The sequence below is a fragment of the Bubalus bubalis genome, chromosome 17, assembly GCF_019923935.1.
Source record: "Bubalus bubalis isolate 160015118507 breed Murrah chromosome 17, NDDB_SH_1, whole genome shotgun sequence".
NCBI classification, from domain to species: domain Eukaryota; kingdom Metazoa; phylum Chordata; class Mammalia; order Artiodactyla; family Bovidae; genus Bubalus; species Bubalus bubalis.
Genome location: NC_059173.1, coordinates 32,174,799 through 32,196,177, shown reverse-complemented (window position 1 = coordinate 32,196,177; position 21,379 = coordinate 32,174,799). Strand labels below are relative to the sequence as shown.

The window sequence follows — 21,379 nt, the reverse complement described above, 5'->3', positions numbered from 1 at the left end:
AGGCATAGTGAAATAAGTCAGAGAAAAACAAATACTATATGTTTTCTCACTTCATTTAAGAAAAAAACTTAATTTACAAGTAAATAACATTAATCTAAAAATAAAAGGAATGGCTTAGGAAAAAAAGAACTAAGCAACTTCCTCCTAGTAAACATCTGATGGATGAACAGAGCTTTAACTACATGTAACTCTGACTTATGATTCTTGAAATGAGTTACTGTTAGGGATCTTAATACTCTTTCTAGAGGAACTCTGTAGAAACAGATTTATTATTTCATTATAGGAAGAAAAAATTTGTACCTGGTATTTCTACCTGAAGCAATGAGAGAAATTTCAGTATAAAGATGGGTATCCAGCATAATGCATCAGTAAATACAATAAAGAAAAACCGTTTGGCAAGGATCATCTCTTTTTTAACTTGATTCCGTACTTCATTTGCTGTTATGGCACTTTGATGAATGCTGTAAAACATACTTCCGTAGGAAAAAACTATGATGATAAATGCTGCCAAGTTAATACCTATTAAGAACACATAGATTATTATTAATAAATATGAGCATTCTTTCAAAACAAACATACCCTTAACTGTTATTATAAAGGAGAAGGCAAAGACCACAATGTGTTTTTTGTTCTTTATAAGAATTACTAAAGTGCAAAAATCATGAATTAAAAATTTTAAATATTGTTGAAGTTATAAGGATGATGAAATGTTTACTTTTAAAATGACATATTACATCAACATGAATCTGCCACAGGTGTACACGTGTTGATGTATGGCAAAACCAATACAATATTGTAAAGTAATTAGCCTCTAATTAAAATAAACAAATTTAAATTAAAAAAATTAAAAAAAGGCATTTATTAAAAAAAATAAAATGACATACTAAAATTAGATTTCAGTGATTATAATGATTCAGTGAATATCCTGGGCTTATTAAATTAATATGTCTATTTTTTTTGTAATTCAGTTACTTTAAATTATACTTTGAGAATATTTTTTCAAAAGGAAACACTTGTCTACTCCCAAGCCAAAGACCTGTGTTGCTACTTTGAATCTATTCATATTATAAAGGCAAAGAGTTGAAATATATTTTGCTTAGTATTATTAGGGTGAATGCATGAAATGCAAGTGTTTAATATCTTGTCTTTTATTAAAGTGCATCATATGTGAATTAATATTATAAAGTGGTAATTTAGAAAAAAATTCCCTTTAGGGAGTTTTGATAAAATCCACCCCCAGTGTCCATTCTGGCTAGAAGATCTGAAATTAAAATGTAAATGTTAAAAGGCATAATGACATTCATATTGTGACTTATTTTAGCACTTAAATAAAGGGGCTTTTAAAAAATACTCATTTTAAGTCTTGAATCTGCTACAATATTTTTTTCTGTTTTTTTTTTTTTTTTGGCTGAAAGACATGTAGGATCTTAGTTTCCTGACCAGGGATTGATTTTATTTTTGCTATTCTTTTTTTTTTTTTTTCATTTTTGGATGGCACACAACATGTGAGATCTTAGTTCCCTTGCCAGGGATCAAAATCCACATCTCCTGAACTGCAAAGCAGATTCTTAACCACTGGACCACCAGGGAAGTCCCTCTGGCCAGGGACTGAAACTGCACCCTTTATATTGGAAGGGGAAATCTTAATTGCTAGACTGTCAAGTCCTTGAAAAGGCTTTTAATACAGAATTTCTTACCAAGAAAAATTGCCACTGAATAAATCTGGGCTCCAGTACTTTCTGCATCTTCTGAATGAAGAGGGAAACATACTCCATTGGTACCATAGTAGTTTTTGAAAAATTCCTTATTGCTCAGTGGAATGAAAGCCACGATAACCCCAATAATCCAAATAAGAATCAAAACTGTAATGGTTCTGCATTTTCCAGGTCTTAAACATCTAAAAGGATACACAATGCAGATATATTTTTCCAGTGTCAGAAATGTTAAAAGTAATACAGATACTTCTGTGGACAGAATGGCCAGGGACCCCAGAAGCTGACAATGAATGCTCTCCATCCACAGCTGCGCATGTTTATTGTATTCTCCTCGAAACTTCAGGTCAAAGGCTCCGATCACAAATAAATAGATTCCCATCAAGCAGTCGGCACCTGCAGGAATCAGTAAATTTAACAAATGTAGAGAAATAAATAGGCGAAACGGAATTATCATTAAACAGTAATATTTTTAACATTAGCCCCAAATAGACAAGTGTCTCTATCTTGGTGGGAGGTAAGATGTATTCTAAGAATTCATTTATGCGTGAGGACCATTTCATCAACTCTCTATGATAACAACGCTTACAGCATCCTCTGCAGCTAAATATGTAATCATGTCTCTGCTTTTATCTAACACACAGGTCTGTAAGAGCAGGAGTCTTGTCTGTTTTGTTTTCCTTCCTAGTCCCATCACCTAGAAATGCTGAATAAATGAGTAAAATGCAACTATGTTCTGCATTCAATTATGAACAAGATAGGGGTATTATAATTTGGTTCATTTCTTCCACTGAAATTCTCCCAGTTTAAGAAGTTAAGTCATTCAAAATCCCAGAGAAAGTGTTTCAGAAGCTGCTATGATAGAGTAATGACTATGAATTTTGAGGTCTATAATTTAGAAGATATGAATAATTATGAAGTGCTCTGTAGTTAGTATAATTTTAAGGGGCTTAAATGTCTTATCCAGAGGTGGTCTAAGCAAAACTGTTCTGATTCTTTCTTCCCATGTTAACATCTTTCTCTGTCTCTTTTCAGACTCCTCCAAATGAGTTATTCATGTGATACATTTCTTGGTGTATTTTCTTTTTTAAGTAAATATTGCATATCATAAAGAGAATTTTTTTTAACTGTGCAAACATTCTACACAATGATCCTAAAATCACATCACAGTATTAATCACAAGGGTAGCCTTAATCTTTAAACACTTAGGTTATATTCTAGCCTTTACCAGGGAAATTGAGTGAACTCAAAATTTTATAGCTAGCAATACAAAGTAGTTAACAATTTCTGAGTTCTGTTTCTTAGGCAGTTTGCAATGAACAAACAGCTCAGCCTTAGACTTTGAATGAGTGCAGGGGTAAGACATAGCACAGCACTCATAAAAAGCAGGACATCATGTAGATGGATGTTTGCTTGAGGGAGTATGGGTGAATTATAGGCCACTTGACCCAGATTATAAGCAACCGGAAAACTAGTTTCTTGCTTTTATTTATTTATTTTTTATATTCTTCCTTTAACATACTACCTTGCATTCACGTTTCAGCAACTTAAAAAAAATTAATACTACTTAAAACACTTTCTTATTTAAATATTTCAAATTATGAATGGAAAAGATGTTAGAAGCTCAGAGACCAGAAGAACAATAATGTATGAACTTAGTGTCTATGAATTGGACATGCACACAAACAGTAAACAGAGCTCTGGGCGTGGTAATGTGATAATGAAAGGTTTCAAGGTTATTCATAGTACAAAATTTTACATGCTTTCAAAAAATACTACACTGGCTTCTTGGTGGCTCAGCCGGTAGAGAATCTACCTATAATTCAGGGGACCTGGGTTCGATTCCTGGGTCAGGAAGATCCCCCGGAGAAGGAAGTAGCAACCCACTCCAGTATTCTTGCCTGGAGAATCCTATGGACAGAGGAGCCTGGCGGCTACAGTCCAAGAGGTCACAAAGAGTTGCCCACAACTGAGCGACTAACTCACAAAATATTATACCTTTAGAGAAGAAAGTGAATGAACAAATGCTTCCTTATCAGACAAAATTAACGAATGAGTGCTTCATTAATCTGTGTAAGGTGACTGAGTTTTCTTACTTTAAAAACTTTCTTATCACTTTATTTTCATGTAGCATTTCATTGAATGCTTAGAAAACATCTAAGCAAAGGGGAGAAAATTTTAACATCCTATGATTCTAGTACTCTGGTTACTTATTTTCTAATAGTAACACTTTTATACATTTCAAAACTTTTAATTCCTCTTCAGCCAGGAAATACTCACAGCAGAGAGAAATGATTGACATGGCATGCAGCTTGTTCTCAGACCTGATATAAGGTCGCATACAGATGACAAAGATGTTTCCAAAGCATGTAACTGCAGACACAACCCAGACGAACACTCTCTGAATAATGCTCGCCAAGAGATCCTCTAAAGATGAGAGTCCATCGGTGTTTGGTTTACAGATGCGAACATGCGGTGCATAGCCACAGTACTGAAATCTCTTAAAATAGCTGTTGTGCAAAGAGAAGGGAAAATAAGACTTTAAACGGAAGTGTCACTCTACCTTAACATCTATTTTCTCCATTTCCTCTGTAAAAAGAAAACATCTTAATATCAGTCTTAGAGGAATAAAGGTGAACATTCAGGACACTAAAGTTTTATTAAGAAACTTGTTTAATTCGTATTAACTTGATTTTACTATAAACGAATGTGTGGGTGAGAGCAGTAAATGGGCATAATGAACAGACAAGCATTAGACATATTTTAGAATGTAAATCAATTTGTTGTCATGTGATCTAGATAATCCACTGAAGGAAACTGTTACTGGGTTTTCAGTGTTTGGTGCATAACTCCTCTGTTGCTGCAATTGATTTTGCTTTTTTAAACCCAGGGGAAGAGAGTTAAAGGCTTTGTCCTCTGTGCTCCTATGGCTTTTCTATTATAGAAGTTGTATGATCTGTAACTACTTGCTAACACGTTTATTCTCACAGTAGGTTTTGGTACATGATAAGGTGTTTGATAAATATTTGTTGAGTGAATTCTTTCATCAGTAGAGAGACCTCCCTTGTTAATAAAAGACACCACGTGGATAATCAGTAGTTACTACTGTGTACTACCGACACCCACACCATTTATTGAGCATCTTCTAAGTATAACTTCTCACATCAGGAATAACTTCTTAAATCAGTTCAATGAGGTTGGTGTTGCTATCACCATATGAGAGGAGGCAAATTATCTGCTAGGAAACTTTCTACTAAGTGCAAAAATTTAGTATTCAAATTAGATCCGTTTGCCCCTAAAGCCATGTACTCTGGCAAAAAGTATAAATGATCTTTATAGTATAAAGAGCTGTAGTAATACAAGATAAAAACTTGACAATTGCAGTCTATAGTCCTGTTGTTTAACTCTTGCTGCCTGGATCCCAGGATCTGCTCATTTCAAGTCTAGTCCTTGAGTTGTTTCTTGGGTTTTATGAGTTACACCATTTTCTTTCAATAAACTCTGCTTTGCTAAATTTAGTCAGAGTGCTTTATATTGTGCATAACCAAGGAAACTTTTATAAACATGCCCTGAGGAATTATGGAAAAAAAAGTCAGTGTCCTCTGTTAGATTTAAAATATAAGCAAGATTATAGAGTGGTTGTGGCTGCCATGACATTTTCTAAATTATTGAGAATTAATTGCCTTGGCATGGAGATCACTCTAATATTGTGTGTGTATGTGTGTGTATATTATATATATATATATTGCTATATACTACATTCAACTAAAGAAAATGTTTCTAAAGCTTGTAATGATGGCATGATGAGACATGATGTTTGAATAAAAGATTTTTCAAAGTTTGCCATTTTATCCATACACCCCTGCTCCATCATGTACTGACACTGTGGGCAGTTTTCACTGAGGAGGCTTTCTCTCTTCCTTCCTCCATTTACATGAATTATTTATAATTGTTTGATGTCGTTTATGTGACTTCCTACTTTTTCACCTGGTTGCATTTATGCCATGTGCACCAGTTGCTAGCTCAGTGGACAAACTTGAATATCTGTGAATGTCACGAGAGGTCATTAGAGCTTACAAGCCTGAGTGGGTTCCCTCCACACTCCTGTTGTCTGACACTCAAACAAATCTCATTTCATTTTCTCAGACCAAACCATGGACAACTAAAAATCACCTCACCCTATATCTATGCTTTAAAAGTTAGTTATTGTTTAGGCAAATTAGTCAGTAGAAAATGTTAATAAATTGGATGTACTGCATATGGGGGTATTGCCACAATACAGGTGGAAACCTAAAAGATTAAAAATCAAGGTGAAGAACAAGAAAAACATCTGCTTACATGTAAGAGAGATTCATGAGAGGTCTAAACATCCTTTGTTGGATATTTGAAATTTCAATTCCTTCTAGGCTGCTAAAATATCAAATTATCAAAAAACATATGTTATGCAGGGTATAATGAGCTTTTATGAAGGACAGTTTAATATACAATTATTTAACACTTATTCTGAACTAAAAATTCATACTTAGCCTTCCCTGGGCACTTTCCCAGTTCCTTTCATTGCATGAAAGATTTTTAAAATTCTATAGTGATTTACAATTTTCCAAAGTTTCACACACATAATTCCACATGATCCAATAATAACCCTATTTTCCCCCAATGCCTTTTTGACTCTGCTATTTATATACAATATAAATACTTATATTTATATTGATTCTATATCTTTCCTATTTCAATTTTTGGCTTCTAATAGATTGTGGCATGATGCTTTTTTTCATAGTAACTACTCAACAAATATTTGTGAAATAAATGAATAAACATTGCCTTTTGATGATGCAATTGCAGAGAGGGACATTTTACATTCTTGAAATTTTTCTAATAATTTTTAAATAATTTTTTTCTAATAAAATGACATTTTACTGAGGGAATACTTAAAAGAACTGAAGCACACTTTCTTAAGGCAATTCATAGAACTAACATAATTTAGGTTCTAACATAATTTAGGTTTAACACCACACATAATGTGTGTGTGTTTGTGCATGTGTGTGTGTGGCAAGTAAAGATTTATATAATCTAGAACATTCTATTTTGGGATAACAATAGTTTTAATAAACTCTTAGATACCCCCAGTGTTAATGAAGGAATAAATATGTATAGATGCCTTCAGAGGATCAAAACAAAGAATCCAATATAAGCTCCTGGTGATTATAGAAACATAGAAAGTGATTACTTATTATCTAATTTTTAGCTCATAAATATGAAAGATTAAACGAATAGCCATCTGTTTGTTTATAGCTCAGCAAGTACTCATATGGTTTCTGTAGTTTAACTAACATCCTGGGAATAAAGCTTCTGATTCAAGATTCTATTAATCTTATTTTATAGAATTTATTAGCTATTAGTACATATGTAAAAAATGTATCATAAAACTATCCCCATAGGCGTATACTTACAGAGACTTGAGTTTGACAAGATTATCAAATTGGTTGGCTTGAATTGTCTGGATTGGGTTATAGGAAAGATTCCTGTTTAAAAAAAAAAAACAAAGAGCAGCAATTGGTCATTTCTAGAAAGGATTTGAGTAAAGAGGAAGTATACCTGTTGACTGAGGGTTGCTTGTAAACATTAGCAAAAAAGTACATCAACGGCACTTGTACCATAGGGCTCATTAGACATCAAATGGATTAATGTAGATAGAACTCTTAGAACCATGCGTGGCTCTCAGTAAGTGTCTTAGTGACAGAGAAAAGCTAAGACCACATGATCATGAAGGTGGGGTGGTCCAGGATGGTCCCACCAGGGAACCTGCAGATTTCCCAAATGGAAGGCACACCACTTCAGATTTTGCCTATCATCAGGTGTGATTTAAATAAAAGAAAAAGAATCTCATTTAGTCAAAATTTGAATGAATGAAACCATATTGAATTCTTTTTACAATAAATCATGTCAAATAGTGGCATACTGTGTTAGCAAGTTATGAGGCATGAAGTGAAAAGTAAATGGCTTTACGGCTAGGAACAAAGAGATGAAGATAGTGCTAGAAGTTCTATCCAGAGGGATTAGGCAAGAAATAAAATAAAAGGCATCCAAATTGAGAAGTGAGAAGTAAAATTATCTGTTTACAGATGACATTTTATGTGCGAAAAGTGAAAGTGTTAGTTGCTCAGTGGTGTCAGACTCTTTGTGATCCCATGGACTCTAGCCCGCCAGGCTCCTCTGTCCGTGGAATTCTCCAGGCAAGAATACCGGAGTGGGTAGCCACTTCCTTCTCCAGGGGATCTTTTCAATCCAGGAATAAAACCCGGGTCTTCTGCATTGCAGGCAGACTCTTTATCATCTGAGCCACCAGGGAAGCCCATTTTATGTGTATAAAACTTTAACGATTTCACACACACACAACTGTTGGAACTAATACACAAATTCAACTAAATTGCTAAATACAAAATGAATGCACAGTAATCAGACAATGATGAATAATCAAATACATTTCTATACATCAACCCTGAGCAATCCAGAAAGAGAATTAAGAAAGTAATATAATTTACAACAGCATCAGAAGAATACTTAAGAATAAACTGAATAGAGACTTCCCTGGTAGTCCAGAGGTTGGGAATCTACTTGCCAATGTAGACAACATGGATTTGATTCCTGATTCAGGATGATCCCACATGCTACAGAACAACTAAGCCCATGTACCACAACTACTGAGCCACAAGAGAAGCTACCGAAATGAAAAGCCTCCGTACTGCAATGAAGAGTAGCCTCCGCTTGCCATAATCAGAGAAAGCTCATGTGGCAGTGGAGACCCAGGGCAGCCAAAAAACCCCAATAAACTGAATAAAGGTGAAAGGCTTGCACTGTGAAAACAAAATATTGTTGAAAGAAATTAGACACTGATAAATGGAAAGACATTCTGTGTTTTGGGACTGGAAGATTTAAAATCATTAAGATGGCAATACTACTCAAAGCAATCTAAAGATTCAGTGTAATGTCTATCAAGATCCCAGTGACGGTTTTTCTGAATAAATAGAAAGATCCATCTTAAAATTTGTTTGGAATCTCAAGGGAACATGAATAAGCCTTGAAAAAGAAGGACAAAGTTGGAGGTCTTACTTTCTGAATCAAAACTTACTACAAAGCTACAGTAATCAGTAATAGTGTGGTGCTGGTATAAAGACAGTTTTATAGGATGATGGAATAGAATGGAGAGCCCAGGAACAAACTTTTGTATGTATGGTCAAATAATTTTTAACACTTGCCAAGACCTTTGAATGGGGAAAGGACAAACTTCTCAACAAATGGTTCTGGGAAAGCCAGATAGATGTCCACATGCCAAAAAAAAAAAAAAAAAAAAAAAAAGAGCTTGACCCTTAGCTTCCACAATGTACAAAATTAACTCAAAATGGATCTAAGTCCTAAATATAAAAGCTAAAACTATAAAACTCTTAGAAGAAATCATAAGAGAAAAACTTCATGACATTGGATTAGGCACTGATTTCTTGTATATGTGATACCAAAAGCATAGGTAACAATAGAAAAAAATAAAAGAATTGGACTACATCTAAATCTAAAACTTTTGTGCATCAGAAAACACTATAAGCAGAGTGAAAAGACAACCTACAGAATAGGAGAATGTATTTGTAAATCATATATCTGAAATTATTTACTATCTAAAATATATATGATCTAACAACTTAACAGGGGTTCCCAGGTGGCACTAGAGGTAAAGGACCCACCTGCCGATGAGGGAGACATAAGAGATGCAGGTTTGAACTCTGGGTCAGGAAGATCCCTGGAGGGCATGGCAACCCACTCCAGTGTTCTTACCTAGAGAAGCCCATGGACAGACAGGCCTGGTGCACTGCAGTCCTTAAGGTCACAGAGTAGGACATGACTGAAGTGACTCAGCATGCATACACAGCTTAACAATGAAAAATCAAACAACCCAATTTAAAAATGAGTAAAGGACCTGAATAGACATTTTCCAAAGATGTGCAAATGACCGATAAGCACATGAAAAGATGCCCAACATCATTAATCATTAGAGAAATGCAAATCAAAGCCACAATGAAATACCATGTCACATCCATTAGGTTGGCTATTATTTAAAAAATACAAAATTACAAGTGCTGTTGAAAATGTGGAGAAATTAGAATCTTTGTGCAGTTAGAATGTAAAATAGTGCAGCCACTATAGAAAAGAGTATGATGTTTCCTCAAAAAATTAAAAATAGAGTTACCATATGATCCAGTAATACTATTTCTGGGGCTATATATGCCAAATAATTGAAAGCAAGTTCTTTAACAGATATCTACACACCCATGTTCATAGCAGCCCTATTCATAACAGCTAAAAGGGGGAAACAACCCAAGTGTCCATCAACGGAAAAATGGATAAATACAATGTGGTACTTACACACAATGGATTGCTAATACGGATGATAATATTCAGAAATTCTGACACATGCTACAGCATGGATGAAACTTGAAGACATTGCTGCTGCTGCTGCTGCTGCTGCTAAGTCGCTTCAGTCGTGTCCGACTCTGTGCGACCCCATAGACGGCAGCCCACCAGGCTTCCCCATCCCTGGGACTCTCCAGGCAAGAACTCGGGAGTGGGTTGCCATTTCCTTCTCCAATGCATGAAAGTGAAAAGTGAAAGTGAAGTCGCTCAGTCGTATCCGACTCTTCGCGACTCCATGGACTGCAGCCCACCAGGCTTCTCCGTCCATGGGATTTTCCAGGCAAGAGTACTGGAGTGGGGTGCCATCGCCTTCTCCTTGAAGACATTAGGCTAAGTGAAATAAGCCAGTTGTAAAAGAACAAGGTATGTATGGTTCTACCTCTATGAGGTAGCTAGAGATGCAAATTCATAGAGACCAAACAGTGATGGAGGCTGGTTGGGGAGGGGTGTCGATGGGGAGTTAGTGTTTAATAGGTATGGAGCTTCAGTTTGGAAAGCAGGACAAGTTCCGAAATGGATGGTGGTGATCGTTACACAACAGCATGGATGAACTTGATACCACTGAACTGTACACTTAAAAATGGTTAAAATGGTAACACACATACTGATGTGTATTTTAATGGCAATTTTAGAAAATGAAACAAATTAAAAATAAAGATAAAAATTCATATCAATCTTACAGTTGTGAGAGCTCCTTCAGATCCTTAAAGATATGTGGAGAAAGATTTTCAATCTTATTGCTTCCTAAATCCCTAGGGAAATAATTGCAAACATGTCATGTTATTTTCTTAAGACTTTATCTATAGTTCTGTGATTTATTAGAAAACCATTATACAACTTTCAAACAATGTTATTAGTGAGCTATATTAATTGGTGGTGGTGGTTTAGTTGCTAAGTTGTGTCCAACTCTTGCGATGCCATGGGCTGTAGCCCACCAGGCTCCTCTGTCCATGGGATTTTCCAGGCAAGAGTGCTGAAGTAGGTTGCCATTTCCTTCTCCAGGGGATCTTCTAGACCCAGGGATGGAACCCGGGCCTCCTGCACTGCAGGCTGATTCTTTACTGACTGAGCCACCAGGAAATTAACAGAAGTAAAAACTTTAAAAAGGGAATGCAATGTAAAAGATAAAAATATTTCCTCATTTTATTCCTCATTCAGAGACAATGCTTGATGGTATTTGATCTGGTTCTAATAGATCCAGTTTTCTAATTTAATTAATATTGTGCTGTCTTCTTTTCTCTTTTTCCCCTCTGCCACCTCTCTCTTTCCCTCCCATCCATTCTTCTTTCCTTCCATCTGTGCTAAAGTAGAAATATGGTTTGGAGATTTAATTTTTTCTATTGTTTCAGTTGATTATGTATATTGTCACCCTGCTTATTTAACTTATATGCAGAATACATTATGAGAAACGCTGGGCTGGAAGAAACACAAGCTGGAATCAAGATTGTCGGGAGAAATATCAATAACCTCAGATATGCAGATGACACCACCCTTATGGCAGAAAGTGAAGAGGAACTCAAAAGCCTCTTGATGAAAGTGAAAGAGGAGAGTCAAAAAGTTGGCTTAAAGCTCAACATTCAGAAAACGAAGATCATGGCATCCGGTCCCATCACTTCATGGGAAATAGATGGGGAAACAGTGGAAACAGTGTCAGACTTTATTTTTCTGGGCTCCAAAATCACTACAGATGGTGACTGCAGCCATGAAATTAAAAGGCACTTACTCCTTGGAAGGAAAGTTATGACCAAGCTAGATAGCGTATTCAAAAGCAGAGACATTACTTTGCCAACAAAAGTTCATCTAGTCAAGGCTATGGTTTTTCCTGTGGTCATGTATGGATGTGAGAGTTGGACTGTGAAGAAGGCTGAGCACCAAAGAACTGATGCTTTTGAACTGTGGTGTTGGAGAAGACTCTTTGAGAGTCCCTTGGACTGCACGGAGATCCAACCAGTCCATTCTGAAGGAGATCAGCCCTGGGATTTCCTTGGAAGGAATGATGCTAAAGCTGAAACTCCAGTACTTTGGCCACCTCATGTGAAGAGTTGACCCATTGGAAAAGACTCTAATGCTGGGAGGGATTAGGGGCAGGAGGAAAAGGGGATGACAGAGGATGAGGTGGCTGGATGGCATCACTGACTCGATGGATGTGAGTCTGAGTGAACTCCGGGAGTTGGTGATGGACATGGAGGCCTGGCGTGCTGCAATTCATGGGGTCGCAAAGAGCTGGACAGGACTGAGCGACTGATCTGATCTGATCTGGTGGTTTTTAACTGGAAGTGGATTATTTCAGGTTCCAGTTTCTTCCATAGCTGATATACACGAGGTCTTATTTACTCTTGGGGCAGGATACTTCATATATGTATAGAGGTTGGGCTGCCCACTGTGGTGTGACTTTGTAGCTTAGCTGTGAGAAGATTTTGGACAGTACCAGCTCTTATGGTAGCTTTTACAGTAGCAACTCTCATGAGAAAGGCCTAGAATTCTTCTAAACAAGATAGGCTTGATTTCTCCAATGTCATCACGAGAAAGTCTAACCACTTTCCCTATCTATCCTCAAAAGTATTAGTTGCCACAGGGAGCGGTAAGGATGTAGATCTAGATGCCATGATAAATTGGAGTGCTTATAAATCAAAAGTTAGATTATTGAATTTGAAAGGGCAGGGCAGTTTTAGATTGAGTTTTAAAGCTAAAAACAAGTAAGTAACATAATCAAAATTATAAATGTCTTTGCTGTAAATGTTATATTTTCATATTGTAATATGGTTCTTGAGACTGTTTTTGTTATTTACATATTTTTGGGTGAATTGTCTATGTGGATAGATTCTCTGATTTGATAACCAAAGGAATCTTTCAAAAATTTCATCCCCTTTTAAAAATTCTTCAATGGCTCATTGCTGCATAAGAGATAAAACCAAAACTGCTTGGTGTGATAGAAAAAAAGTCTTTAAATATTTTGTATTTTTCAGCTTAGTTACCTATCAGTTTCTGCTCAGTTAAATTGACTTTCACCAGGACCTCAATGCACCTCAGTATTCTAACTTCAGGGTTTTGCCTAGGTGCTTCCTTCTACCTGGAAAAAGCTTTACTTCTGGTCTTTCAGGTGAACACCTTCAAGATTCTGCTCAGAAAAACAAAACAAAACAAAACAAGGAATTACTGTATAGCAGAGGGAACTATACTCAATATCTTGTAGTGACCTATAATGGGAAGAATCTGAAAAAGAATAGATGTGCAAAACCGAATCATTTTGCTGTACACCTGAAACTAACACAACGCTGTAAATCAACTGTACTTTTTTTGGGCTGTGCTGGGTCTTCGTTGCTGCGCACAGGCTTTCTCTAGCTGTGGCGGTGGTGGGGTCGCGTCGCTAGTTGAAGTGCTCGGGCTTCTCATTGCGGTGGCTTCTCTTGTTGCAGAGCACAAGCTCTCGGTGTGCCAGCTGCGGCTCATGGGCTCTAGAGCTCTGGTTCAGTAGTTGTGGACGGTGGGTGTAGCTTCTCCTCGGCATGTGGGATCTTCCTGGACCAGGGACTGAACCTGTATCCCCTGCATTGGCAGGTGGATTCTTAACCACTGGACCACCTGGGAAGCCCAACTATACTTTTAAAAAAAGATTCTTTTCACATGTCACTCCTTCATGACTGGGAGAGTCAGGCGTTCTCAAGTACAGTACTTACAGCATCATATTAAAACTTTTTCTGTCCCTACATTCTTTTCTGAAGGGTGTGAGCTCTTTCAGGGCAAGATCTGGGTTTCCCAGCATATAGCTTAGTTTTGGACTAGCTATTCTTTCCATCCCTACTGGCAGACTATTAATAGACTGAAGATCTCTTTTCATATTTAAGTAAAAGGGGCAGGATAATTCCAGTTCCTTGTATGGGAAGCCAAGTAAAATATCGATCATGCTAGTGAGGCAATGTGAAAAACAGATTTAGAAGAGTCCACTAGAATGTTAAATCTCGATCCATGTTCAGCCATTTCTGGTGAGAGTGCTGGCTTTGGCTATTGAAGCAAATTCGGACAAATAATTCTTTCATCATCAATAACGTAATGGGGACCGTTTGGCTTAGATCCTAAGTGACAAGAACAAAGACCATTTTATCAGTTTAGTTTTAGAAAAGTTGGTCTAAACTTAACTAGACTTGAGGTCCATTTCTGAATGGGCTCAGGAAACACACTGTCACCTTGAGTAGTTGCTTTAAAAGCACAAATTAGGGCTTCGCTGGTGTTTCCGTGGTTAAGAACCCGCCTTGCAATGCAGGGGACAGAAGTTTGATCCCTGGTCCAGGAAGATGCCTTGGAGCAGCTAAACTTGTGCACCACAGCTCCTGAAGCCTGTGCTCTAGAGCCCAAGAGCTGCAACTACTGAGCCCACGCGCTGCAGCTACTGAATGCCAAGAGCCAGTGCTCCACAAGAGAAGCTGCAGTGATCAGAAGCCCGAATACCATAGCTAGAGAGCAGGCCCCACTTGCTACAACTTGAGAAAACCCATGGAGCGAAAAAGACCCACCACGGTCAACAAATACATCAATCTTTTTAAAAGAAAACTAAAAAAGCACAAGTAATAATAAATCAAGTATGTAGCAAAGTTTCTGCCACTATTTAAATTAAAAAAAAAAAAATGTGGCTACACAGTGGGGCATGTGGGATCTTAGTTCCTGACTAGGGATGGAACTCATACCCCCTGCAGTGGAGGCTCCGAGTCTTAACTACTGGACCACCAGGGAAGTCTCACCAGAACTCTTTAAACTCTACTCTGAGAAGTGAATCTGACTGTTGCTAATTTTGCCCTCATTTATTCTGTCAGTGGGATCAAGCAAGGAGGGGCACAGAATATAGTCCAACCTTCTTTCAAAGGGAGAGTCACTCATTTTAGGTCTAGATCCATCCATTTAAGGGACCTCCCTGGTGACTCAGATGGTAAAGAATCTGCCTGCAATTCAGAAGACATGGGTTTGATCCCTCTGTCCGGAAGATTCCCTGGAGATGGGAATAGCAACCCACTCCAGGATTGAGCGACTTCACTTTCATGCATTGGAGAAGGAAGTGGCAACCCACTCCAGCGTTCTTGCCTGGGGAATCCCAGAGACGGAGGAGCCTGGTAGACTGCCATCTATGGGGTTGCACAGAGTCAGACACGACTGAAGCGACTTAGCAGCAGCAGCAGCAGCAGCCAGGATTCTTGCCTGGAGAATTCCATGGATAGAGGAGCCTGATGGGCTACAGTCCATGGGGTCACCAAGAGTCAGAAAAGACTGAGCAACTAACACTTTCACTTTCATTCATGTAAAACCATTACCTCTTAGAAAACATGCCGTTTTCATCCTTGTAAATCTGATTTTTCAGGCATGGGATTTGACAGGATTTAGGTAGGACTAATTCTTGATGCCAAAGCCTTTGACTGTGTGGATCACAATAAACTGCAAAATTCTGAAAGAGATGGGAATACCAGACCATCTGATCTGCCTCTTGAGAAATTTGTATGCAGGTCAGGAAGCAACAGTTAGAACTGGACATGGAACAACAGACTGGTTCCAAATAGGAAAAGGAGTACATCAAGGCTGTATATTGTCACCCTGTTTATTTAACTTATATGCAGAGTACATCATGAGAAACGCTGGACTGGAAGAAACACAGGCTGGAATCAAGATTGCCGGGAGAAATATCAATAACCTCAGATATGCAGATGATACCACCCTTATAGCAGAAAGTGAAGAGGAACTCAAAAGCCTCTTGATGAAAGTGAAAGAGGAGAGTGAAAAAGTTGGCTTAAAGCTCAACATTCAGAAAACGAAGATCATGGCATCCGGTCCCACCACTTCATGGGAAATAGATGGGGAAACAGTGGAAACAGTGTCAGACTTTATTTTTCTGGGCTCCAAAATCACTACAGATGGTGACTGCAGCCATGAAATTGAAAGACGCTTACTCCTTGGAAGAAAAGTTATGACCAACCTAGATAGCATATTCAAAAGCAGACACATTACTTTGCCAACTAAGGTCCTTCTAGTCAAGGCTATGGTTTTTCCTGTGGTCATGTATGGATGTGAGAGTTGGACTGTGAAGAAGGCTGAGCACCAAAGAATTGATGCTTTTGAACTGTGGGGTTGGAGAAGACTCTTGAGAGTCCCTTGGACTGCAAGGACATCCAACCAGTCCATTCTGAAGGAGATCAGCCCTGGGATTTCTTTGGAAGGAATGATGCTAAAGCCGAAACTCCAGTACTTTGGCCACCTCATGCGAAGAGTTGACTCATTGGAAAAGACTCTGATGCTGGGAGGGATTGGGAGCAGGAGGAGAAGGGGATGACAGAGGATGAGATGGCTGGATGGCATCACTGATTCGATGGGTGTGAGTCTGGGTGAATTCTGGGAGTTGGTGATGGACAGGGAGGCCTGGCGTGCTGCGATTCATGGGGTCTCAAAGAGTCGGACATGACTGAGCAACTGAACTGAACTGAATTCTTGGTGTGGGGACCCTGTCTGCCACTTTATTGCTCTTTCTTTTACCTCTGAACCTGGATTAGCACTGGCTGAGGACTAAGCTGTCCTGCCCCATGCTCACTACTGGTTTCAGAATCAACAAAGTGGTATCCTTTTATCTCCTGGTCTCTGAATCCTAACTCTCTAGAAAACTTAAAGATAAATTTGCTGTCCTTCTTTGGCAATGGGTTAGAGCAGTGTAGGATGTATTTTACTCGTTAATTTCCCCTGACTTTATTCTTTCTTGCACCCACACCTTAGGGCCACTGTGCAAGTTAGAATTTGGAGAAACTTCCTTCCGGCATTCAAATTGGAGTTGCAAGTATGATAAAACAAGGAAAAGTATGGACCCCTTGACTAACTTGTATTTTAATGGCTAGATAGTACCTTTTGAGTCACCTGCATGCACTGCTCCCCACTGCTGAGAATAAAATAATTTCCTATGTGCTGATGGTATAGTTCATTTGCCAGACACCAGGAGTCATAACAGCAGATGTTTGGTTCTGATACTTACTGAGATTTTTCTTGTGTGTTTTGTGAATGATTGGTACTGTCTACCAAAAAATGTTTCAAGCTTAAGGTTATGGAAAAAATGTTGGGGTTTCAATGGCTTGTTTATGAAGTTTTGGAGCAGAATGCTGGATTGTTTCCTGAGGGATGTTTTTGCCTGTGGCATGTGTGTTTCCTCCACTTCTCTTAGTATGCAGGTGAGAAGGAAATGGCAACCCACTCCAGTTTCTTGTCTGGAGAATCCCAGGGACAGGGGAGCCTAGTGGGCTGCCGTCTATGGGGTCGCACAGAGTTGGACACAACTGAAGCGACTTAGCAGCAGCAAGGTGTCCTGAGCAAAATTTTAGTTACATTCTTTAATTTTTTATGGAAAAGTTTTAATGAATCCAAGTTCTGCCCAGCTAATTGTCAAAACATGTAGTTCTGTTCACACTCCAGATTCTTTTCAGAAAACATAAAATCAAACTAGTGGCTAGTCCAGACTTTAAAAAAACTCCAATTGAAGAAATGAAGCCATAAAAAAAGAAACACAAACGGTCTGAAGAGCATGGGCTTCCTCCATTGTCTTACGTATATTTTATTTGGAGAATCAACTACTCTGTGGCTTGACTGCAAGGCTTTGATTCATCAGAGACTTGCTTTACTGTCCTTTGGAACTGTGTCATTGATCTTAAAATGGGACGTTATAAATAGCTGTCTCAAGCTGCTCTCTTGACCTTTATTACAGATTTGGATGTTGTTATCCATGGCTGTGTCTAATCTTACAGATCCAAGATTGTTCTTTGGTTTCAGAACCAGCAAAGTGATGCCTTTTTATCTCCTGATCTTTGAATCCTCACTTTCTAGAAAATTTAAAGATAAATTTGCTATCTGTCTCTAGAAGTGGATTAAAGTGATGTAGGATGTAATTTATTTATTAATTTCTCCCGGCTTTATTCGCCTCCACAGCTGTTTCCTTTACTTCAGTTTCCTCAAATATTTATTTTACAGATTCCTTTAACACATATTTGTTAAGCTTTCAGAATTCCTGAAATACCTGTGGCTCAGGGTATACAGAAGTAGTGCTATATTTGTAATCAAATTTACAAAATACATGTGTAATCAAACTTACAATTCATCTAGTTTCTGGAGAGGTGCAAACGTATTTTCACTAAGGTGATTAATTTTGTTTTTCCTCATTACCCTGAAAGTAAAAAGAAAAAAGATGTTGTAGCTTCTGGAGGTAACTTACAGGTGAGTTATTGGAGAGGAGATTAACAACCCGCAAAAACAAAGATAATTATGTATAATGCATTTCCATATCAAGGTTCGTTGAAATAATATGACAAATTATCCAAGCTCATTTTAATCTTAAATTTCCCAAATCTTTTAGTGATGATAAAAGTAAAATAGTGTTCACATTTTAAAGTGTTTTAGGGAAGAGCTCCACAGCGATAAGAGTGAAAAATCTCGACCTCTGAGAATACAGTCTGAGTATCAGCACAACACTCTTAGAGTCGCCTGTGCAGTCTTTGTGGCATGTCTGTCTAACAAAATATACCCCCGCCCCCAGCACCACAATAGTACTCGTGCACGTTGGGTAGTTGCTGTGATTTAAAGTGGAGGTGCTGGAATATGTCTACTCTAAGCTGGACCAACTCAGAAGATCTCTGATTTGCGATGCTGAATCAGACTCTAAGGCCTGACAGTTCATTTCTGCACTGATCTGGTGTTATGAGCTAGCAACATGGATTTAAAATAAGACAGAGTGGCATAGGAGAAATTATATTCGATAACATTCTATGGTTTATCCTGGTGGGTGTCATAGTCGTATCCTCACAGATGTGACCATTCTGCAGCTTTTGAAAAAAATTATAATTAATCTTTTCCCACAACCTTTGCAGTAATAATTCTCATAGAGTAGGACTTGATCTTGGTATTTCTCAAACTGCCATCCAAGGACAGATTCTAGGTGGTTTATGAGAATTTTTTTCCACTAAATCGGGTATTACTTAAGTTTGAGAAAAGTAGGTCTCATGTACAAGTACCACTGTGATGATTCATGTACTGATATGTTGTGAATCTGTGGTTACGCCTGCTTTGAACTTCAGTAATTTTGCCAATGTGCTTCCATTTCAAAAAACTTCAAAATGAAAGGGAACATTTGCTATAATTACTATGCATGTGTATGCCAGAGCCTGTTCACATAAATGATTCATTTGGTTTGTAAAGAGATAAAACATTACTTCAAAAGGACAAAACATTACTTACAAAACAGTTAAATTACTGCAGGAAATAAAAGTCAAGTTTCTTAAATTATGGATATGGTTGCCTTCAAAATCCCTGAAATATAAAAATAAAAGTGACAAAGCTAAATTTTAATCACAGACAGAAATCAATTGGTTAAGAATTATTTAAGTTTTCTCATAAAATATCTTTTCCCCCACATACTGTTTATTTCATATAAATTCTCATATAATGTAAGTGTAGCCAGCTACCTAATAGCTAAAATGATATATTTATATATAATGTTTCTTTTTTCTGTGTTAATAGTAAAAATGCTTTGAGTGGCATCTGTATCAGGTATTCATATGGATATATATGTTATCCCAACTAACGTGAAGAGAATGAAGAAAATCGCGTGAAACACTTCCAACTACATGCATGTGTGCTAAGTCGCTTCAGGCATGTGTGACTCTTTGTCACCCTATGGACTGTATCTGCCAGGCTCCTCTGTTCATTGGATTCTCCAGGCAACAACACTGAAGTGGTTGTCATGCTCTCCTCCAGGGGATCTTCCCGACCGAGGGATCGAATCTGTGTCTCCTGAGGCTCCTGCATTGCAAGCAGATTCTTTACCACTGAGCCACCAGGGAAGCCCCACCAACTATATAAACAGATATCAAATGGTGATCCATATTAAACATCTGTCCAGAGATCCAGAGGTACCCATGACTACTCTAAGTGGTGTGCCTCCATTTGTTCAGAAGATCCCACTATTGCAGAAGTTGCCACTGCCAAAATAAAGTTTAACCTCTACTTCCTCTGCCTAAACACTCCCCAGAAAAAATTCTCCATAGTCTTTTACCACTGAGAACACCCTTTCTTGTTTTAGTGTATGGCCACATAGGCCAGTGCAGAGGGAGACCCACAGCTGCCCTTGGCTGTCCACTCCCAATTCAGGATGCTGTGTGCAGACCTGATTTGAGCTCCCTTGCTGTGCGATACTAGGTTACCAACAGGAATCTGGTCTGAACATCAAAACTTGTCAAATAGTTGATGTTTTATTATCTCTACTTCAGAGTTATCATGAAGGTATTCTTCTATTGTCTTTAATCTATCATAAGGCTTATGGTGGAATTTTGTGGAACAGAGTAAGCTGAGCTCAGGAATACACTTTCAGAAATAGATGCTGGCTCTTAAATCTATTTATTTTACCCCAACACTTTGCTGACTGATCACCATACCATGAAGAGCCATTCAGGAACAATTGGGACTAAAATACATGAGCTGAAGTGTGACACAGCTACTAAAATCATGAGCATGAATAGACGAGCCTTTGTTCTGCTGGCGACGCTGTATCTGGGATACAGTAAAAATGGATGCAGACAAATCAAAGTCTATCTGAAAAATCTAGAAGGCCAGCATGTAAGGGTTCTAGAAATCAAGTCAATGGGACGAAAGCGTGTATTTATCACAGAGAAGAGCAAGTCAGAGAGCTATATTCGAAGTCAGGCATAGGGTTTTTCTCTTTGGCATTGGATTGCAAAATCAGATTTACTGGTTGAAGGACACAAAACATTTCAAATTTAAGCTCACAGCCCATGGTGTACAGAGACTAAGCTTTTTATTGCTGTAGTGATTTAGCAAGGGCATACACTGTAACATACCATAAGAATTCTATAGACAGGATTTCTGTATTATATGGAATATTGTATTAAAATCTTAAATTTTGATCCTAGATTACCCTTTTAAAGACAAATTCTATTATTTTATTAAGTTGGAAATGAAACACATATTGGGTCATTAGGTTTGGCCAAGCCCTTTGGCCTTCCATTACACAGCCTGTCAGTGACAAAAACTGTTCATTTCTTTTTCCTGTTTTTGTTGCTATTACTATGAATCTACCACCAAGGGGGGGACTCTCTCTTGAACCTCACAAAATATCTTTAGGAGAGTTGATGTTCTTTTCTTGTTAGCTACACTTATAACTTTCTTTTTCTATTTAAGTAGCA

The 21,379-nt window shown here is 37.9% G+C and overlaps 1 protein-coding gene across 2 annotated transcripts in view; it reads right to left on the bottom strand.

The window, feature by feature from the left end:
• RXFP1 (relaxin family peptide receptor 1) overlaps positions 1-21,379 on the bottom strand; it is a 129,658-nt gene that overhangs the window by 10,368 nt on the left and 97,911 nt on the right. Inside the window, exons 9-16 of one of the 2 annotated variants that reach the window (XM_025267973.3) lie at positions 19,416-19,487; positions 18,277-18,348; positions 10,853-10,924; positions 7,163-7,234; positions 6,051-6,122; positions 3,993-4,222; positions 1,698-2,108; positions 301-519 (exon numbers count right to left, since the gene is read on the bottom strand). In XM_025267973.3, coding sequence (XP_025123758.3) covers positions 301-519; positions 1,698-2,108; positions 3,993-4,222; positions 6,051-6,122; positions 7,163-7,234; positions 10,853-10,924; positions 18,277-18,348; positions 19,416-19,487 — 1,220 coding nt within the window. The remainder of the gene's footprint in view (positions 1-300; positions 520-1,697; positions 2,109-3,992; positions 4,223-6,050; positions 6,123-7,162; positions 7,235-10,852; positions 10,925-18,276; positions 18,349-19,415; positions 19,488-21,379) is intronic. The other variant, XM_044930387.2, reaches the window with a different exon arrangement.